A 19,294-nucleotide genomic window follows, 5' to 3' on the forward strand; every position below is an offset into this window, starting at 1 on the left:
AAGATATTACATACCGTATGTTTGTTTGATAATTTAAATCTAATCCCACTGTTCTCACTTTTTATATATTGTATGCTATTTCCTGCAGCGAAAGAACACATTTCATTACATGTATTTGTATTTTGTCCAAATCAATATGATTCGTATCATACTATTTGCATACATATACGTGTTCTATGATGCACGGTATGTAGTTCATTGAAGTGTTTGTTCATAAACGACTTCCAGGGACGTAAGCAACACACAGGATAACCGTTAACGAACTGCAACGTCAGTGCTACTCGACCCGTCCACCACCGCTGCCAGCTCGTCCACTGTATCTACATAGCTTCGTGTGTAAGCCTTTTTAACACATGCAAATCCGCTTTCGACTTCACAACGCGTGTGACATTAAAACGGTGCCAATACCACGTGTCTTTTGAAGATCTGTGTTGGGAGAATAAATCGAGACACAGGTAACATATTTAAGGATGCCTTGTTAAATGTGTCATCATTTTCAATGGGGTAGAGTAGAGTGCCCGCTCATTCGTTTGAACGATTAGAATAATGTCGGATCAGTGTTTGGACTTCATATTACAAAAGCGCGGCTGCACTTTACTGAAAACATACATTTTTGTTTAAAAAAAATCATGATATCGATATAAAACTCTCACGAATGAGCGGGCTCTCCATTTTATCCCATTAAAAATGGTGAACTTTTTAAAAAGACATCCTTAAACATGTTACCTTGGTCGCGATTGATTCTCCCAACACAGACTTAAAAAGACACGTGGTATAGGCTAGAGCTGAAACGATTCGGATCGATGCTTCGAAAAACCGGTTCGACGCCGCCGATTCGATTTCGATACCAATACGGCCAATTTATATTTGATTCACTGCAATCCCGATTGATCCGCATTTTAAACCTTACTTTTCAAATCCGTCGTCTAAACTTTTTTGTCATTTCTAATGCGTCGTGTGATTGGTCAATAGCCAATATGGCATCCAATGAATGAATAAATAACAGGCTGAGCATTTCATAAAACGGTAAAATGGCTTCTTCAACCACGCTGAAAGACGCACCGTCAAAATTGAAATCAAAAGTATGGGAACATTTCGGGTTTCGCGAAGGTTCTGATGCAAAGGCAACTTGCAAAACGAGTTTTGTTGACAAAAGTTACCCTAAATCTGGATGCACTACAAATTTGAGGCAACATTTAAAGAGAACACACTCGTTTGAAAACCCATGTGATACATGTCATTGTGCATTTTATGTTATATAAGAAATACTCAAAAGGAAGTTTTGTTCAATAAATTTGCTACTTATAAAAACAATGTTGCATTTGAAAATTGTATTAAAACATTGAACACTTTTAATGCACAACATAATAAGTTAATAACAAATATCAAACATATTAATTCATGCTCTGGACAGAGCAAACATGAAATAGTTTGCAAAATAAGCAGCAAATAGTTTAATATAAATCGAATCGAAAATATTCGAATCGGACTATTTGGTATCGAAAACGAATTGAATCGAATGATGTGCGAATCGTATCAGCTCTAGTATAAGCATCGTGATTAACACAATGATCTAAATTTATGTCCGAATGTTTTTTTTACAAAATACAAAAGTGCAATGACTAATTGTATAATTGTTTACTATAGATCATTTAACTAAAAATATATTTTCTTTACCTGGAATCTGCATCAGGAACTCGATGGTGTCCTGCTGACCACTGATGACACGCAACAGTAGAAATATGCGATGACTTACCTGTTATTATTCTGGTCTGAAAAATCATATCGCGAATATTTTATTAAGTTATAAAAAGACACAGTAATTGTTGAAGCATAGTGTTGTTTCGTAATTGTTTTTCGAATTGATGAAAAGCAACTTTTTTTCATTTTAAGGCGTTAATTCCGATCACCAGTGTGGTTCTATTATAACAAAAAGCGTATTCATATTTTTATTTTACAATGTAGCTCTTTCGAGCTTATAAAAGCCTTCTGTAACTTAATGCCATACACAACGAAACTAGTTTGTTTAACTTCAATACATCTAACATACGCCCGTGTTGTTACTTTCCTAGACATTTGTCAACGCGATGCGCCAACGACCGAGATGGTGTTAACGTTATTTTAAGTGCTCAATATATCATGGAAAGCACTGCGTTAGGGCCGTGCGCCATCTTGTCATCTTTCCCAGGGATTCCGCTCTCGTCGATTCGAAAGTTCAGTTACTTATCGCCACATATGTGGAACCCGAGGATCTGATTTTTTTTAGTGTCACGAAAACCAGTTGGCATACATGTCTGCTGTAATGTGGTATACTTTAGCTCTGACGAAAGTGAAGAGTGGCGATACCGCACGGGGTCAAAAACGGCCCTCTGTACACAGTTCACATTTCTTTCCTGTAAAATATCAAAATGCATTACTATATATACAAATTGCCGTATTGTTATTCGTTACATCACTTGCATTTTAACTTAACAAGCACAGGTGGAAATACAATATTGAATTATTATTAATAATATGTGTAGGCTAACAATTAATTATGTTGCATTAAAATAACAACTTTGCGATCATCTGTGGGTCTTAATTGGTCTCAGTGCATTATCTTCTCTTCGTCTGTCACAGCGCCCACGATGTCCTAGTGAGGTTTCTCGCACGTGACGCAAACGTCCTCTGGGTTTGACAATTCAAATGTGTGGAACGCAGTGTAACCATATGCCTCTGAAAGCCGAGGCATTCACGCATCGTAATGTTAGCTCTTGACAAGCATCGCTATATTGTGCATGTCATTGCGACTTTGTAATGCTTGATTGAAGGATGACGATAAGAATTTTGTTGTTTTTTTTGCCTTGGGGATGCTGAGCACGGCAGTCCGATTAATGCGGATGTGTTCCAAATGAACTTCAAAAAGCTTTGTACATCATAAAACGATATTGCGTGTTTAGGTTTTCGACCTCTGTTTCCGTGCGTTTTTGGCGTACAACAACTCTGAGTTACAGTCTGTATCAGTGCATTCAAAACAGCACGTTTTACGTCAAACTTCGGCTGGAATGATTCAATTCACACTGAAATACCATTAATTGTAAAGTGTGTGCGTACGTGGGAGAGTTTTCTTCCTCTCTTCGTGCTAGATGAGGTATCCAAAAAGTTACCTAAAATTCCCATAGGGAAAATTTCTTGTTCGCCTTTACTTTTTCACGCATGTCTAATTTGGATTGATACATGGAGGCTGGTGTGTGAAATTCTTATCACATTGTCCAAAACATCCACATCCCTTCATGAAATTCTCGCCAGCTAACATATATGTCACGTTGTGCATGTATGCCAGCGATGTTTGCGTTTCTGGCACGGTTTTATTTGCTGGCATTGATGGACGATCGATATGATCGTCTTCGCTGCCACTATTGTTGTCATCACTGTCACCAATAATTTCATTCACCATCGACCTCAGACGACACTGAAAGATGTCGCGGTAGCTGCTAGTATCTGCATCGCTCTCGTAACTCGCCTCCAATGTCTGTGAACACGCTGGTGTACTCGCTAGGGTACGACCAAAGTGTTCTGATGTAATACTTTCCAAATCCTGAAATTAATTAGTACGCGTTCATCATCGATAACGTATTTTTACATTAACAATGAAGTTGCAATTTAATAATAATTGTTTCCAATAACATGCACATAGTCATACTAATGCAAAAAGTGGTTACTTCCGCGATTCGAACCAATGCGAATATATCAATAAATTGCTATTAGTCTAGTAGCCTAGTATACCGACTGCGTATTTCTCATCGAGACTACTTCCAATCCATTGTACTATCTTTATAAAGTCATATGGTATGTTGAAATGATATCCGTTTGATTATTCACACAAAAACACAATTATAACTTCACAAAAATTTACTATTTTGTCCAATATTGCTACTTTAAATAAAAAATATAACTTAATTATTGATATTCATAGGCTAATTTAACATTCTTGTAAGCGCACATTTAGGAGGCTTTAACTATGACATTTAACTGTGTAACATTTCGAAACAACAAACTATTTTACACACAAAAAAATGGTTACAAAATATCAAAATAGTCTAGTAATGTTCTGACACTTTTCTATGATCATCCAAAGTCTCTTTCATTCACTGATCCAGTGCAAAGCAATACGTGACATTTTCCGAAAACTGGTTTAAATAAATAGTTTTAAACAGTATGTTCGGTGACGATTGTGCGAAAACATAATATTAAAAAATGGGTATAGTGTTGAGACTCTTACCTCAAGTTGAGCATCCATTCCGTAAATTGTATTACTTTATTTTCGACGCGATAAACAAAATAAAAAACACGTGTACACAAGTATCTTTTGCACAAATAAAAATCAAATTGTCGCAGAAAATTATGACGAAATTAATATGACAGTTTACCAATACAGTCGTAAACGTCAATTGTGCCGGATTTCTCATGGCGCGATTCATATGTATATATGTATGTATGTTTGTTTGTTTGTTCGTGTATGTGTATGTAAATAATGTATGCTCATACCTTTGCGCGTGAATGTATACAAATGTTCCTGCATGCATGCTTGAATGACAATGAACAATAATGTATTATATTTTTGTCTGAATATGTGTCATATAGCTTGCGTACAGCTATGGGCTGGGTAAAAAAAGATCAATCCGAACCTGGTCAGTAAAAACTAATTACTACTTAGAATTATTTTGTGTAAGTATTTCTCTAAATTTATTCACATCGATTGTTTTGTTTTATTTAAATTAAATAGTCATATTAACAGGATTTATAACCACAAATAGCAATAAATTCATATCAATGCAAGCAGCTTATAAGTAACTTCTTTAATATATCAATTAACATTTCAAATATTGTCTTCAAATAATGTTTTACCTTTGCTCGTGGACGTTTGGCTTTTGTCGTTAAATAATTTGGTACGAGCTTTATTGACACTTCCATCTAGCCTCTTAAGTTCCTTGTTAAGTTCACTATCTTTTTCGCTCTCATATTTCTGTTTTTTTAAACTGTGACCGCCTGAATCGTTGACGGAGGAACCATTTTCGTTTTCGGAGGGCATTCTTGTACCATTCGTCTGGAAATTTCCATTGCCGCCTAATTTCAAAAGAAAAGAGGTATTTGTATGTATGAACGTGTATGTATGTATGTATGCATGTATGTATGTTTGTATGTATGTATGTATGTAAGTATGTGTGTATGTATGTATGTATGTATGTATGTATGTTTGTATGTATGTATGTATGTATGTATGTATGTATGTATGTATGTATGTATGTATGTATGCATGTATGTATGTATGTATGTATGTATGTATGTATGTATGTATGTATGTATGTATGTATGTATGTATGTATGTATGTATGTATGTATTGTATGTATGTATGTATGTATGTATGTATGTATGTATGTATGTATGTATGTATGTATGTATGTATGTATGTATGTATGTATGTATGTATGTATGTATGTATGTATGTATGTATGTATGTATGTATGTATGTATGCATGTATGTTTGTATGTATGTATGTATGTATGTATGTTTGTATGTATGTATGCATGTATGTATGCATGTGTATGTAATTTACATCTGCTTGCATACATTCGTGTATGCTTTTATGTATGTATGATGTATGTATGTATTTGTAATTATTAATATAGATATAAATAAATAATATATATATAATATATTTATTTATATTTATATATATATATTTTTATTTATTTATTTATTTATGATAATACATGCTTGATAAGTATCCGATGAACATGAATGCTCACATGGTGGCAATACAGAAGAAAGGTTGGCCTAGTTTGATACATATATGCATTATTACTTTAATTATTACAGTATTGGTTCAGTTAAAAATAATGTTACCTAGAATTCATTGAATGTATGTGCTCAACTCGGTTTTAATTTGTTTCCCAAGTAAAAGTAAATTGAATCGTTTGAACTAATACCTCAGTAACAAATAGAGACCGATTGCCGCCAATCACCGGACGACTTAATTTTGTGCTGATCGTGATGACGCCAGGCCGATCATCGCACGGGCATCGGAACATGTTTAGCATGAAGCGGCGTCCGGATTCATTTTAAATATCGCTTAAAATTTGACCCGACGTAAGGAATCGAGTTGAGATCCAAAAAAGATCAGACAATCGAGGCACTGTTATCGCTGACATCGGATGTCGGTGATCGGTCTCTATTTGTGAATCATGTGCACATACTAAAAAGTAAAACTTGATGTGTCCCACCGCATCATTTTAAAGGAATAAAAATGCACGCACCATATATAATACTATATATACCGTAATTACAAATGATCATCATTGAACCTTTGTGTATTCCAATTAAGCTATATCATGTTTCCTAAGAATTTACATCTGCCTTTGCAGCCGAGTTTCTGCACAGCTGGGTATTTGTATGGATGGATTGATTGATACATTGACGGATGTATGAAGGGATACATGGATACATCGATTGATTGATTGACGGTTGGATTAAAGTATTGACGCATCCTGCATTAATGCACGCAGTCTTGCATTTACAAATTATCGAATTGGTGTATGTTTTTGCGTCAACAAATGACATTTTTACCATTAATTATGAATAATGTTATTACACTTTATTTCGTGGTATAGCAGATTATCAAACTTACGGTTTGTTGTATTGTCCATTCAACGTTGTAAATTATAATCCGTTGAGTCCGGTAAGTCTTGTTGTTTCTAATTGTCTGCGTAATCTCACTTAAATAAATACCGTAATTATTGCAAATAATTTTTCAGTATAATCTATTAAAAGCTGTTTTGCTATAATTGTATAAATGTAAAGCGTGGTTTAAATAGAAAATGTGTGATTATTTATGCTGACGCTGAATTTCAGTGTATAATTTCATCATTTTGTATACACTGCGCGTACGATTCACACGCTAGTATGTGAAGTGTTAAAGTTTCTGTAACATTATTTGCATGCATTACTCAAAAATGTTCAAATAAAAGGAATTTCCAAACCTATATGATACTTTATAATATGATATCAGTACAAACTCATATGTTATATATTCCCCTCAGTTTGGAGAAGTGAATAGCTTAACACCGCGCGTTTGACTGTTGCTTGTTTATTGAGTTCGGTTATCATAGGATGAGTGTCCCTTGTCACATTCCCAGGTTATCAACTAAGCTATAAACAGATAAGGTTAACGTGTATCATTTTGTATTTACACCAAATGCAATCTTCAATAATTGAAAATATCATACACCAACGAATGTTTTATCTATTTCGTTAATGCCTCGTCGATTCAAACTTGGCTATATATTTATATTCTCTTTTTTAGGAGACGAATAACAAAATTGGTATTCAAATATTCGGTCATTAAAATATTAAATACTCGACAATATGATCATCTGGTATACATTATATATGAATAATTAAGATCTCAAAGCATTGATGCTAGAAATATATCAATTGAAAATCATGCAATAAAAAACACGTATATGCAGTACATTGCATTAAAAAGTTCAAATACATCTTTCATCCTAACTTTAAAACTAGTAATCCGTTCACTTTCTGATACAGACGCTTTCACAAACGTTGACAAGGTTATGTTGTATGTTTTGGTAGTGATCTTCTGAACTTGACTTCATTGTCAGATGACTGAAAAAATTTGATGTTATCTCTGCATACGTAAGAATATTGAAACACAAGTTACACTTTGCAGAGGACGAACGAGTTAAAGGATTGAACATGACTATTAGGCAGGATTTTTTTTATTAATCTCAAAGTAATATGAAAAAAAACACACACCATATATTAGCAAATATTACTTAAATACTATATAATTCGCATAATAAACAGAACGATATGTGTTTGTGCTATTTGCTTCAGATGGTGTAACTACTTATTACATTCGTATCGCGTAATAAAGCTATTGCGGCATAGTTTCAAAATTGTGTAAATGATTGAAGATAATCACGTCGAAAATAAAGTTGAATTACACGTAAGCATGCGATATAGGATTGATAACAGATAAATGTAAGCGCTTGGGGTAAAACTCTAGCAGTAAACTGTCACCAACACAATACTGTGTTGATGAATCGATTTTGATACATATCTTGCGTACTCGAAAACGATATGTTGCATGGAATGTTCGTTGTCTTGCGATTGTTGTTATAAATACTGTGCTGAACTTAGCCCCTTATGTACTTGCAATAAATTATTTAGTATTATTCGAATCTTCGACTATCCGTTGGTATCTCTATTTTAAGTATTGTTTCTATTCACTATTAAATATTATTTTATTAAAAAATAACAGTTAAACAACAACATTTTAAGCACTACATTCTTAAATTAGCGACCATTAGAAATAATTATTCTTTATAAAGCATCCTGAAATTGCTTGTGGATGTAGGAAATAAACTATGGCGACCTTATAACCCCTGTCACAAAATCATCGGAGTTATTATAGGATGAGATGCAAAAGGAAATTAAAGGAGGGAAGTAGCCATAAAAAAGAGTAGGGAATGTAACGTCCGAAACATTAGAGTAGTTTAGGGCACACTTTTGTTGTTATGCATTCCATATAGAAGTGTGTTTGTGCTGCATTGCGTAAGTATATAGCAATATGTTGGCGACACATAATAATCAAGTAAATTATTTAAAATAATAAATAATTTTGGTTGAAAAGTATTTATATTTAATTCTTTACGTTATAAACATAATATTGTGTCGAATATGCAAACATTAATGAATCTGATAGACGTCTGGATATGTACGCCGGCTATCAATCTAATATCTTTATCAATAACCAGATAAAATGATAATTGAAGTGATAAATTGTTTGTTTATAAAGACATAATGTTGACTTAGTCAACGCAAAAATATGCCCATTGTTCTATTTTCGGGACCATTGGTGGATCAAAGTTGAGCAGATCTAGGATGTAAGCAAATGTCGAACCTTGTTCTACCGTCCGAAACTAGTATACCTTATAAGAACTCACTATTAAATCAAATTCATTAACAACCCGCGTGATTATACAGGTTTCAAATCAGTAGATAACCCAATTATAAGCTAAAGCGACGGTTACAGAAAAACAAGTTTGGAAGGCTGTCAATAAGTATGCTTGGCCATTAGGAGGATACACAATTTTTTGAGAAAACATATCACGTACAGTCTGAACTTACAGCGTGACGCCGTGAACAACATGACGTATTGGAAAGTATTTTCCAAACTAAACAATACTGCATTTTAATTAATAATATTTAAGAAAATGTTATTTGGTTTTATTTTACTTTTGCACTCATCTATTGATTTTTAAAACAAACCGTGTCATTATTAAAAACATATATATATTTATATATATAGAAAGAGAGAGAGAGAGAGATTTTTTATAAATATATTATCTAATATGTAGACCGTTTTTACCTGCAATTCAGTCATGTGGCGGCTGTAAATTAATCCGTACATACTTGTGTAGGATAAATTGGTTTGCTAGTAATGAACGCATATCCTGATTACAGTGACAGGCAATGGGCCTTCCTGAATCAGATTTAGTATGATAATTACCGTCACATGACTGAATTGCAGATGACAAAGGTCTACACATATCCAACAAAACAACACAAACAAACAAACCATCAATGTAGCAATGAGAACGGCTTTGTGGTTATGTTAGTAAAATGTGTTTATCATTGGTTATTTGACACCAAAAGTAAATTTCACCATACATCAATCATGTCATGTGAACACTAATGTATTTAAAAATCACAACTACTAAATATATATACGACGAATATCAACATTATCGAAATTAATGCAATAATAGTATCTTTTAATTCATTTAATGTCATCAGGTCCATATAGTCGGAAATCTTCGAGGTCTTCATCAAGGGCATAGCTCAACATGGGTCTTTCACGTTTCAGACGAGCTGCACCTACGGTATAAATAATAAACTAATTTACTGATACATTCATGTTAACTAAATATAATAGAGGCCTCTAGCTACTTCATCCACATTAATGTTAAATAGCAACACACGCCCGATATAATTGAAAACGTCATTTCGTGGAAATTTGCGTACCTAGTTCACAAGAGTTGTCCATGAAAGCAATTCGTATTTTAGGACTAGATGCCTCCTTGCTGGAATTGTACTTAAACTGAGCGGCTTATGCTGCCGCGTCATGTTTACCTTTAAAAATGTGGCTGATTGTTTCCCGTATTGTTTTGATCGAAACCGGCTGGCTGGTAAATATTAAGTATCAACAATAAAAACATAATCATAACTCACAGGGTTATATCTTAAAAATCCACTATTTTAACACCATTGTTCCTTAAAAATGGCTTAATAACTTAATATGATATGTTCGAGCATTTAAACACTTAGCGGATAAATTATCATAATTACAAGTGTGTTTTAGTTTGTTCTCATCCCGATCTTCAAGCAATTGGGCATTATCGTTAAATGTAAATATTGTTTATCGCGCAATAAGCTATACTCCAGCGAATATAATAACATATTAGAAAAGTAATCAATACTATATAGTTTTTATTTCTTTCAAACTAATTTCGTGTTAACGATTTTATCGGAAAAAATATACTCTTAAACCGGCAAAAATACTTTAAAACTTGTTACTATTATGTTTATATGAAAACCTTGTTGAAATAAGATAGTATTTTAAGCACAAATATGGGTAAATATACGCAAAAGTCTTAGTATACATAAGCATTAACGACCTTTTAAAACAATTTTTCATAATGGAGTGTGCACAATTGCAACATAAAGGACTATTGAAATCGTGTACGTGAATATGTAGCGTGACATATTTTAATCAAGTTAAGTCATATTTTACAAACATATATACGCTGCAGTTGTTATGATGCAAAGAATTCACTTACTTCAACTGTATCCTTTCATAATATTTGAGATAAAGCTACTTCTACCATAAACCTCTTGAGAGTGCACTACGTGTACATCAATCATATATTGGCATTACGCATTTGCAAAGATACATATACTTTTCTTGTATACATGATCAACAATACAAATTACTATAAACTATATATTATACGTCTTTGTTGATCAGCTTTGAAACGTTTACGATGATTCTTATAAGTATGAGTATTCCATTCAAAAGCATTGCATGTTTATTTTTAACTTTAATGTTAATTCTGGTCATTTGTTAAAGTGCTGTAAGAAAGAATATTTGACCATCTTAAATATACCATTTTTTACGCCTAAAGCTTGAATACAATTGCATTTGCTCTCTTAAGTATAGTTAGTATGTTATTATTTTATTCCAATTGCAATATTGTGGACCTATATATTTTTCATCAACTCTAAACCGAAAATCTTATCTGTTGAAGTACATTTTCTTGATAAATAAACAAATGTTCTTACTTACAAATAATTCTCATATTTATATTTGAACAGTTCAATCAAATACGAGAAATACTGTGATATTGAACGATAGTTGTTATAAAAAAGGCGTGTGTGGTAAAGCTCCTGTATACTGTTAATTCTTTATCGTTTTAGAACCATCCATTTTCATGGTTGCATTGATATATCTAGACTAAGATAGATAAATGTGCTTAAAAAGGAGAATAGTTTTCAGGCCAAGTGTTTTACGGATTTGAAAACACCATTCATATAGAACCATTTGAAAAAAAACAGTTTTGAATCTTTATATTATTTAGTTAGATATTATGCAAAAATATCAAACCAAGGAAAACCAAACATGATGCAATCCAAAATCTTTTTGAACACATTTCGAATCAAGTGAAACACTTCTGGTTTGTGCGATATCTTCTTGACACTTATTGAATGAAAAGAACCCATAAACAATTGGTGAATGAAAGTGGATAATTGTATGATTTCAGGTTTAAAAACACCATTTATATTACATTTGTTTTACATTATCAACAATCTTGTGGTATTTGTTGTGTGGAAGTCGTCATGTTATGTAACGTGGAACGTGATTGGTGGTATATTTACTGCAGTTAAGATTTAATCCATGAAATCGCATATTTTAAATACATGTAGTAAATTATTCAACATCTATGAATAACATTGTTCTTGATTACTGCTTCAATGTTGTACGAAGAGGTAGCAAAAAAACATCAATTGTGGACAATTTATATTACACTATGCAGCGAAACTAGCCAATGAGTATATACAAAAAGAACTAATTTGTTATAGTTGAAATAGTGGATTTCCGTGTTCACGCGTGTTAACATATTTATAATCACGGATAGAAAACTGTTAAAACTGTCAGTTACGGAATAAATCATACGTTATTTGTACATGTAATGTTATGTTATAGACGCTTAAGTCTATATTTAAAAAACAAATACACAATATTTGTATTTATCTCAATGCTGTAAGATTTAGAAAACATCCGTCAAAATACTGTAAGATACAGACACGCTGCGAAACGAAGTCGATATAAAGATTTGATTAAAATCAAAATAAATGTATACAGTATATCACATTGTAAAATGTATACAATTCCCATATGTTATCTTAAATCTGGAATTGTGTTTATAACATTGATCCTGGCTATTGGTGTTTAGGTTATTTGGTTTAACATCATCTCAGTATAACTATGACTTCTGCCTAGTTTATGAAAAATCCTTATAATTATCTTTGTGGTATGTTCATTACTCTGTGGATACCTAAACCTTCATTGTTATTATATTTGTAACATAGGCATTTTTTAAAAGAAGACAAATACACAACATGTTCGTGTTTACGATAATATTACAACAATCTTGGCCTGGTTTAAATTCCAACAACATCACTCCATGCTTGCAACATTATGTATCACACAGATTTATAAGGATGAGTTTTTTATAATGAATGTTGGTCTATATTGTCACCTTAACTATTTATCATGGTGTCTGATTTTCGAAATCGATCGATGCAATACAAACTTATGTTCCAGAAAAAGAACTGAAAGTAAATGCTTAAAAGAGGATTTTGACATTTAATTGAGAATTTTATTTTGAACCTAGTGATCTGAGTTTTGCGTGCGAAACTGTGGCCTACAATAACTATCAAAAATAGTTATGACTACCCGTGCATGTTTTATTGCGGTATACCCGAGATACAGTGCTGAACGTTCACTTTTTTAGTTTGACCTTAGCCCTTTCATTGTTGAGCCGCAAAAGTTATTTCAAACGTATATCCTAGTGGACATAATTATGCTGAGTGATTTAAAGAAATAACATTTTAGATAATAGAATGAACGTTATTGTTTAACCTTAACTTTGAATGCACGTTTCTTAGTATTGCTTTGAACGTTTCAACGTGCGCGTTATTTCTGCTAATTCCATATTAATACCAAAATATGTTATGATGGACAAGTATAATTATCCGAGTTCCAAAATTTGATTTTTGCTAAAATAATCGTTTCCAATTGTAATTATCAAGCCGACTTACCGAATATCAATCGAGTTGTGTAGTATTGCCTTACACAGACCCCGCAACTTGTACAGACATGCACACAGTAGCCTTAAGATAAAGAACATATCTGAATTTATAAACTTAACCACAATTGCTATTATCTTTTGTAAATAAAAACACTACTTAACACGCCTATCTTTAAACGAGTATTACTTCGTTAACAGAATGTTTCATCAAATTGTAAAACATATGATGCCACGATATGTGTACGAACTAAAAAAATACTAATAAACACAATGGTATTTTTTTTGTATACAAAAGCTTGTTAATTTATAATATGGAGCCTGATTGTTTGACCATATTGACGGCATAGGTGTGGAATATGTGTAATCGTTCACACACTACGTATAAGCAGGTATGATAGTTTTGTGTTGTTTCTTTAGGCGTCGCAGTATTAAGTTCTATCCCCATCTAGGGTTTTAATTATTTTGAGTGATCCTACTTATTTATCATAATTTATATAAGAATCTAATTTATACTATACAATGGTGTTGCGCCCGATTTATATATCGAGTAGATTTCAATTCTATCGTCTGTAATATGTCATAAAGCGGATATTATAATTGTTAAGTACTTGTTTTCATGTACATTGTGGTCTATACGTATTTATTTTGAAAAAAAAAATTGGGATTCATGTCGAAAGATGTTCTGTAATTTAACCTGTAATTATTAAATGGATATATAAAACAACAAAGAACACAATTTGATGTCGTACGTTAACACAAACATACTAATTTGGAACTGATTATGTTTTAGATTAATAGGAATGTCAGGATTGAAGTTAAAATCTAGTTGATTTTTTCCTTTTATTTTGACACTTCACTTTTAATTATTAAGTAATGGTGTCATTTTAAGCATTTTGTTTTACCGTCAACAATTATGATGTTATTTAAAAATGTGTGAGTTACTGTCCGAAATTTTGATTTAACTGATTTTGATTTAATATAACTGCTGAAATGATAATGTTATGAAATGGTTCGGCGGCCTATTTTTTAAATTCTTGATTAAGTATGAGAGCATCAAGACAAGTAAATTTAATAAGTTTGTCAAATGTATTTTATTGAGAATTGTTTCAAATATCGAATAAGTGGTTGAAAAACAAGTATTGCGTATCGGTGGTGAAGACTTTATACCATCACGATTTATTACTAGTGCTGTTATGAATTTCCTTTGATGTGTTATGTTAATTTTTCATGCTACATACATTAGTGAAGTGAGGCTCATAAGCAACCAAAAATTTGTCATTTTCAACTTATATTCATAATTATTTAAGTTTCGAAGGAGTACATTTAGCAGTTGTAGTTACTTGTTGCACAATTGTTAACAAAATCAAAACAAGGCGTGTGACCCTATATTTCTATTTTTCCCTCAGTATTATGTTTGTATGTATGTATTATTTGTAAACAAATCAAAATACCTATTAATAGGAAAACAAGTCATCAAAACAACCACATAATAGTTTTACTGAAAATTTCAATGCCGCATATAGCTCCACAAGTATAACATGCATTACACATTTGGCATACGAATGCGCCGACAAGCAAATTAATACTACTTACGCATAGGCGGCGAGGCTGACTAACACAATGATGACTTTTAACTCCGCAATACTCAAATCAAAAGACATATTTCGTCTTCAATTAGAGCATATACTGCAATGTAAAAGGATTGTAATGGCACCGGATTCCTTGCTCGTTGGTACGTCTGCTTTATGTCGCGTATTAAGAAATTGTACACATTCTACGAATTAATATTGCTTAAATGATATTGACATTAAATATTTTGAATTCATTGTAACACGGATATCCATCTGGTTGTAAAATGTTTTAAATTTATACCTAACGTGGATATCATGTAAATGGAAGGCTTATTTGTTAAGGACCACTCACAAGCTGCAAAGGAAGAAGTGGAAAGCATACTTAGTACAAAACTAAATTATAAATGAAAAGTAAATCATCGGAATATTTCAGTGATCCGCCTTTTGTGACGTAATTTTGCAAAAAGGGACAAAGCTGATGACCACGCTGAACCATCATCGTAACCTTTTTTTACGGCTAGTAAAACGTCACCACAGTTTTCACATAACATGACAAAACCTATACAGGGATAATTATGATCACATGCGATTTAGTTTAATTTGAAATTTGTATCAGAAATGCGTTCATTTCATGCGGGCAAAAATATTCGTCTCCGATACGTTTAACGTGTTGTGAGTAAAATGCAAGCGCATATACCTTAAACAGATGTGTTTCAAGGAACACAGGTACTTTTTCAAACAACACATGATAATTATACGCATATTCAAACTTGTTTTAGTATTTGCCGAATTAATCAATTGCAATATAATAATAATATTGATATATAACACAAGTTCATGACCTAATCATAAATATTAATTTCGGATTTCTGAATACGTTTTAATACATTGCCTACGATATTTGATATAGCCAACAATTGTGAACTTAGTTCATTCATGACAATGTGAATCAACAAAAAACAAAACACATGGTTAATATTTATTTTTATTTTACATGGTTTATATATGTTAGATTTATTTGGTGTTTGAATAACCTTACAAATAAGTAAATCCATATGTTCCTAGCATAACCTGGGTAACTTAGTAATTAATTGCTAAATAGAAATGTAGTTTATTGTGTTTACTTTTTTCGAAATTAAAGCGAGACTATACGATTTTGTTAAATATTTATGAATTTATATAAAATGTTTAAAACACATGTAATGCATATAGTTCAATATACATAAAAATAAAAGTTAAGAAGAACTTTTGTCGAAAATTGCAAATTAAGCCAAAAATCTACTTATGAAATCGAAAATGTCTGAACAGTCGAATTCGCATGCATGTATATCATGCATGTACGATGTGAATCTAAATTTAGTTTAACGGTTAATTTCAAATTCCTCAAACGATATCTAGTCATACGACACACGAACAGTAACTAAAAAGACGAATGCTTCGGTTATTGTATGAAAATATGTACGAAATGTCTTCGTCACAATTCGTCTTTGCTGCATTTTATGAAATTCATTTTCAATGTATAATTTGTCTTGCCTATTTAGTGCTTTTGTAACATAATTTGATCAATATATTACAATTTAGCACATATACAAATCGTATAGTCTTGCTTTAAAGTGATAGTATGCGCATGTTTTACTGTTGAATTGAGCTGAAAAGAATTAACAGGTCAAAATAGTTAGTTAAATTGTGGTAACTGACGAATTATCTACTACTCATCTTTCTACCAGTTGTTTATAAAAGATATTTATTACATTCGATATTTTACATGATTGTACAGTCCTCTAAGCCGAAATGATCTGAAAACAAAAGTGTATCTTTGTGTCGAACGAATGAATCTTCACTAAAACTAAATTTAGATCGTGCATCGAATAATTTCTGTCGTCAGTTGTCAAATCAAAAGTACAGTTGATATTCAAATGCATCCTTTTTCTCTTTCCGGATATTGTTTTAGTATGTAGATGCTGCATTATCACATATAGGAGTATATGAAGAGAAAAAAATAAAATAAATAAACAACGGTTGTGATAGACACCTATAAACATAGCATATACTGTTAGATGCGCATAATATCACTTTAAGGATATGTTTTAAAAATTAGTAAATACAATAAGATATAAATACAAAAGCATTCCAAGTGGTAAAAGACGTAGTAGTTGTTTTAAATGTAGAAATAGTGGTATTACTAAAAGAAGTAAGAATACAAGTAGTAATAATCATCATCATCACAGGCATTATAATCGACATATTTAATCATTATCGTCGCCGATATAGTCATCATCGTCATAATAATCATCACCGTAATAAAAATCATATGCACCATCTGATTAATCCAATTGCATTCGTCAGATAACAAGCTTTAGTCCTTGTGGTAATCCTACTGCCTATGATAATTGCGTAGAAACAGTGATAGCGACTATGCTGAAATTGGTGTTGATCATGCTGATACTTATAGTTGTGATTATAGCGGTGAGCAAGTAGTTATAATGCGTAATTGTTTAATAGGTATAAGTACTTTTAGTAGGAGCATAAGGACAAAGAGATGGAGTAAGGATATTGTACATCTGCAATCCGATTTCAATTAGCGGTTCGACAGCGCATTCTGTACTACTGCCGATATTCGTGAGTTTAAATATGCTTGCGGATTCATGTGTCATATATTCTGATTATTATCTTATTTGGTTACACAATACGTTTAAATGGTATTAATATTTTCATTTGTCAAAATTTCATTACTATTGTATAATAGTCCATTCATAGTGTAAAATAAATCCGATATTCCTGCGATAATGTCAGTAACTGCAAATAATTTAATTTGAAAAAAAATTGTTGTAATAACATGTGCAATATGATATACTTTCTGCAAACATACCGAAAATTGTATGTTGAGTGTTGTTTGTGCACTTAATAACTTCCATATGGGGCTGTGCTTGCTAAAAAATGCTTAAAAATTGCTTACTTTAGCGTTGACACACTCTTTAATTTAAATGTTCGAATGTTTTATTTTAACTAGCGATTTAAAAACCAAATATTTGATTTTGAAGTTGTATTAAGCAGGTGTGTGCTGACTGATAAAATATAATAAAGTCTTAGGCATACTAATCAAACATGGAATTAAATGTTTAAGGCATAAGTATGATGTTATATTTTTCACTGAGTGACATGATGCTCAATAATGTGATATAGTTGAATTACATTCCTCTAAGAATGTCTCACCAATTGAACTAATCGCTTAACATCCAATTTAATTCTTAGGGAAATAAGTTGACGGACCAACACAGGAGGTTGCTTCATGGACACAATGTTAAATGTTAAATAAGAAAAGCAATATTAATTTTTAACCTGATATATAATCTCAAGGTAAGCAAATATTTATAAAAAACATGTTTTTAGAATTAGTTGTGTACACGGATCAAAAGGTAACATATAACAGTTGACAGAATAAAATTGTCTCTTAGATAGGCACACAAATTGTGAAATACAAAAAACGAATTCCTAGGTCCATTTACGCAAGAAAATGCCTTACATGCAACCTGCTTTTATTTAAAATAACGTTCACAATAAAGACAGAAATATTAACAAAACGTGCCGCATACCGGAACATGTAACTCTACTACTACTACTATTACTACTACTACTACTCCTAATACAACAACTACTAGAACTACTACTACTACTACTACTACTACTACGACTACTACTACTACTACTACTACTACTACTACTACTACTCTACTGACTACTACTACTACTACTACTACGACGACTACTACTTCTTAGACCACTACTACTACTACTTACTCACAACTACTACTACTACTACTACTACTACTACTACTACTACTACTACTACTACTACTACTACTACTACTACTACTACTACTACTACTACTACTACTACTACTACTACTTCTACTACTAGTACGACTACTACTACTACTACTTCTACTACTACTACAACTACTACTACTACTACTACTACTAATTCGATAACAACTACTACTACTACTAACTACTACTATTACTACTACTTCTACTTCGACTATACCACGACTACTACTACTAGTACTACTACTACAACTACTACTACTAATACGAACTACGACTACTACTACTACGACACTACTACTACTACTACGACTACTACTACGACAACTACTACGACTACTACGACGACTACTACTACTACTACGACTACTACTACTACGACTACTACGACGACGACTACGACGACTACTACTACTACTACTACTAACGACGACTACGACTACTACGACTACGACGACTACTA

The 19,294-nt window shown here is 32.2% G+C and overlaps 1 protein-coding gene across 6 annotated transcripts in view; it reads right to left on the reverse strand.

Moving 5' to 3' along the window:
- LOC127842578 (uncharacterized) overlaps positions 1-19,294 on the reverse strand; it is a 37,418-nt gene that overhangs the window by 12,852 nt on the left and 5,272 nt on the right. For 2 of the 6 annotated variants that reach the window (XM_052372145.1, XM_052372144.1), the window contains exons 1-3: positions 7,058-7,157; positions 6,670-6,757; positions 4,888-5,106 (exon numbers count right to left, since the gene is read on the reverse strand). In XM_052372145.1, coding sequence (XP_052228105.1) covers positions 4,888-5,106; positions 6,670-6,688 — 238 coding nt within the window. In that variant the 5' untranslated portion in view covers positions 6,689-6,757; positions 7,058-7,157. Of the gene's footprint in view, positions 1-163; positions 407-4,887; positions 5,107-6,669; positions 6,758-7,021; positions 7,160-19,294 lie in introns of those variants that run through there. The other 4 variants (XM_052372141.1, XM_052372142.1, XM_052372143.1 and 1 more) reach the window with 4 other exon arrangements.

Source organism: Dreissena polymorpha, chromosome 8, assembly GCF_020536995.1.
Source record: "Dreissena polymorpha isolate Duluth1 chromosome 8, UMN_Dpol_1.0, whole genome shotgun sequence".
NCBI lineage: Eukaryota > Metazoa > Mollusca > Bivalvia > Myida > Dreissenidae > Dreissena > Dreissena polymorpha.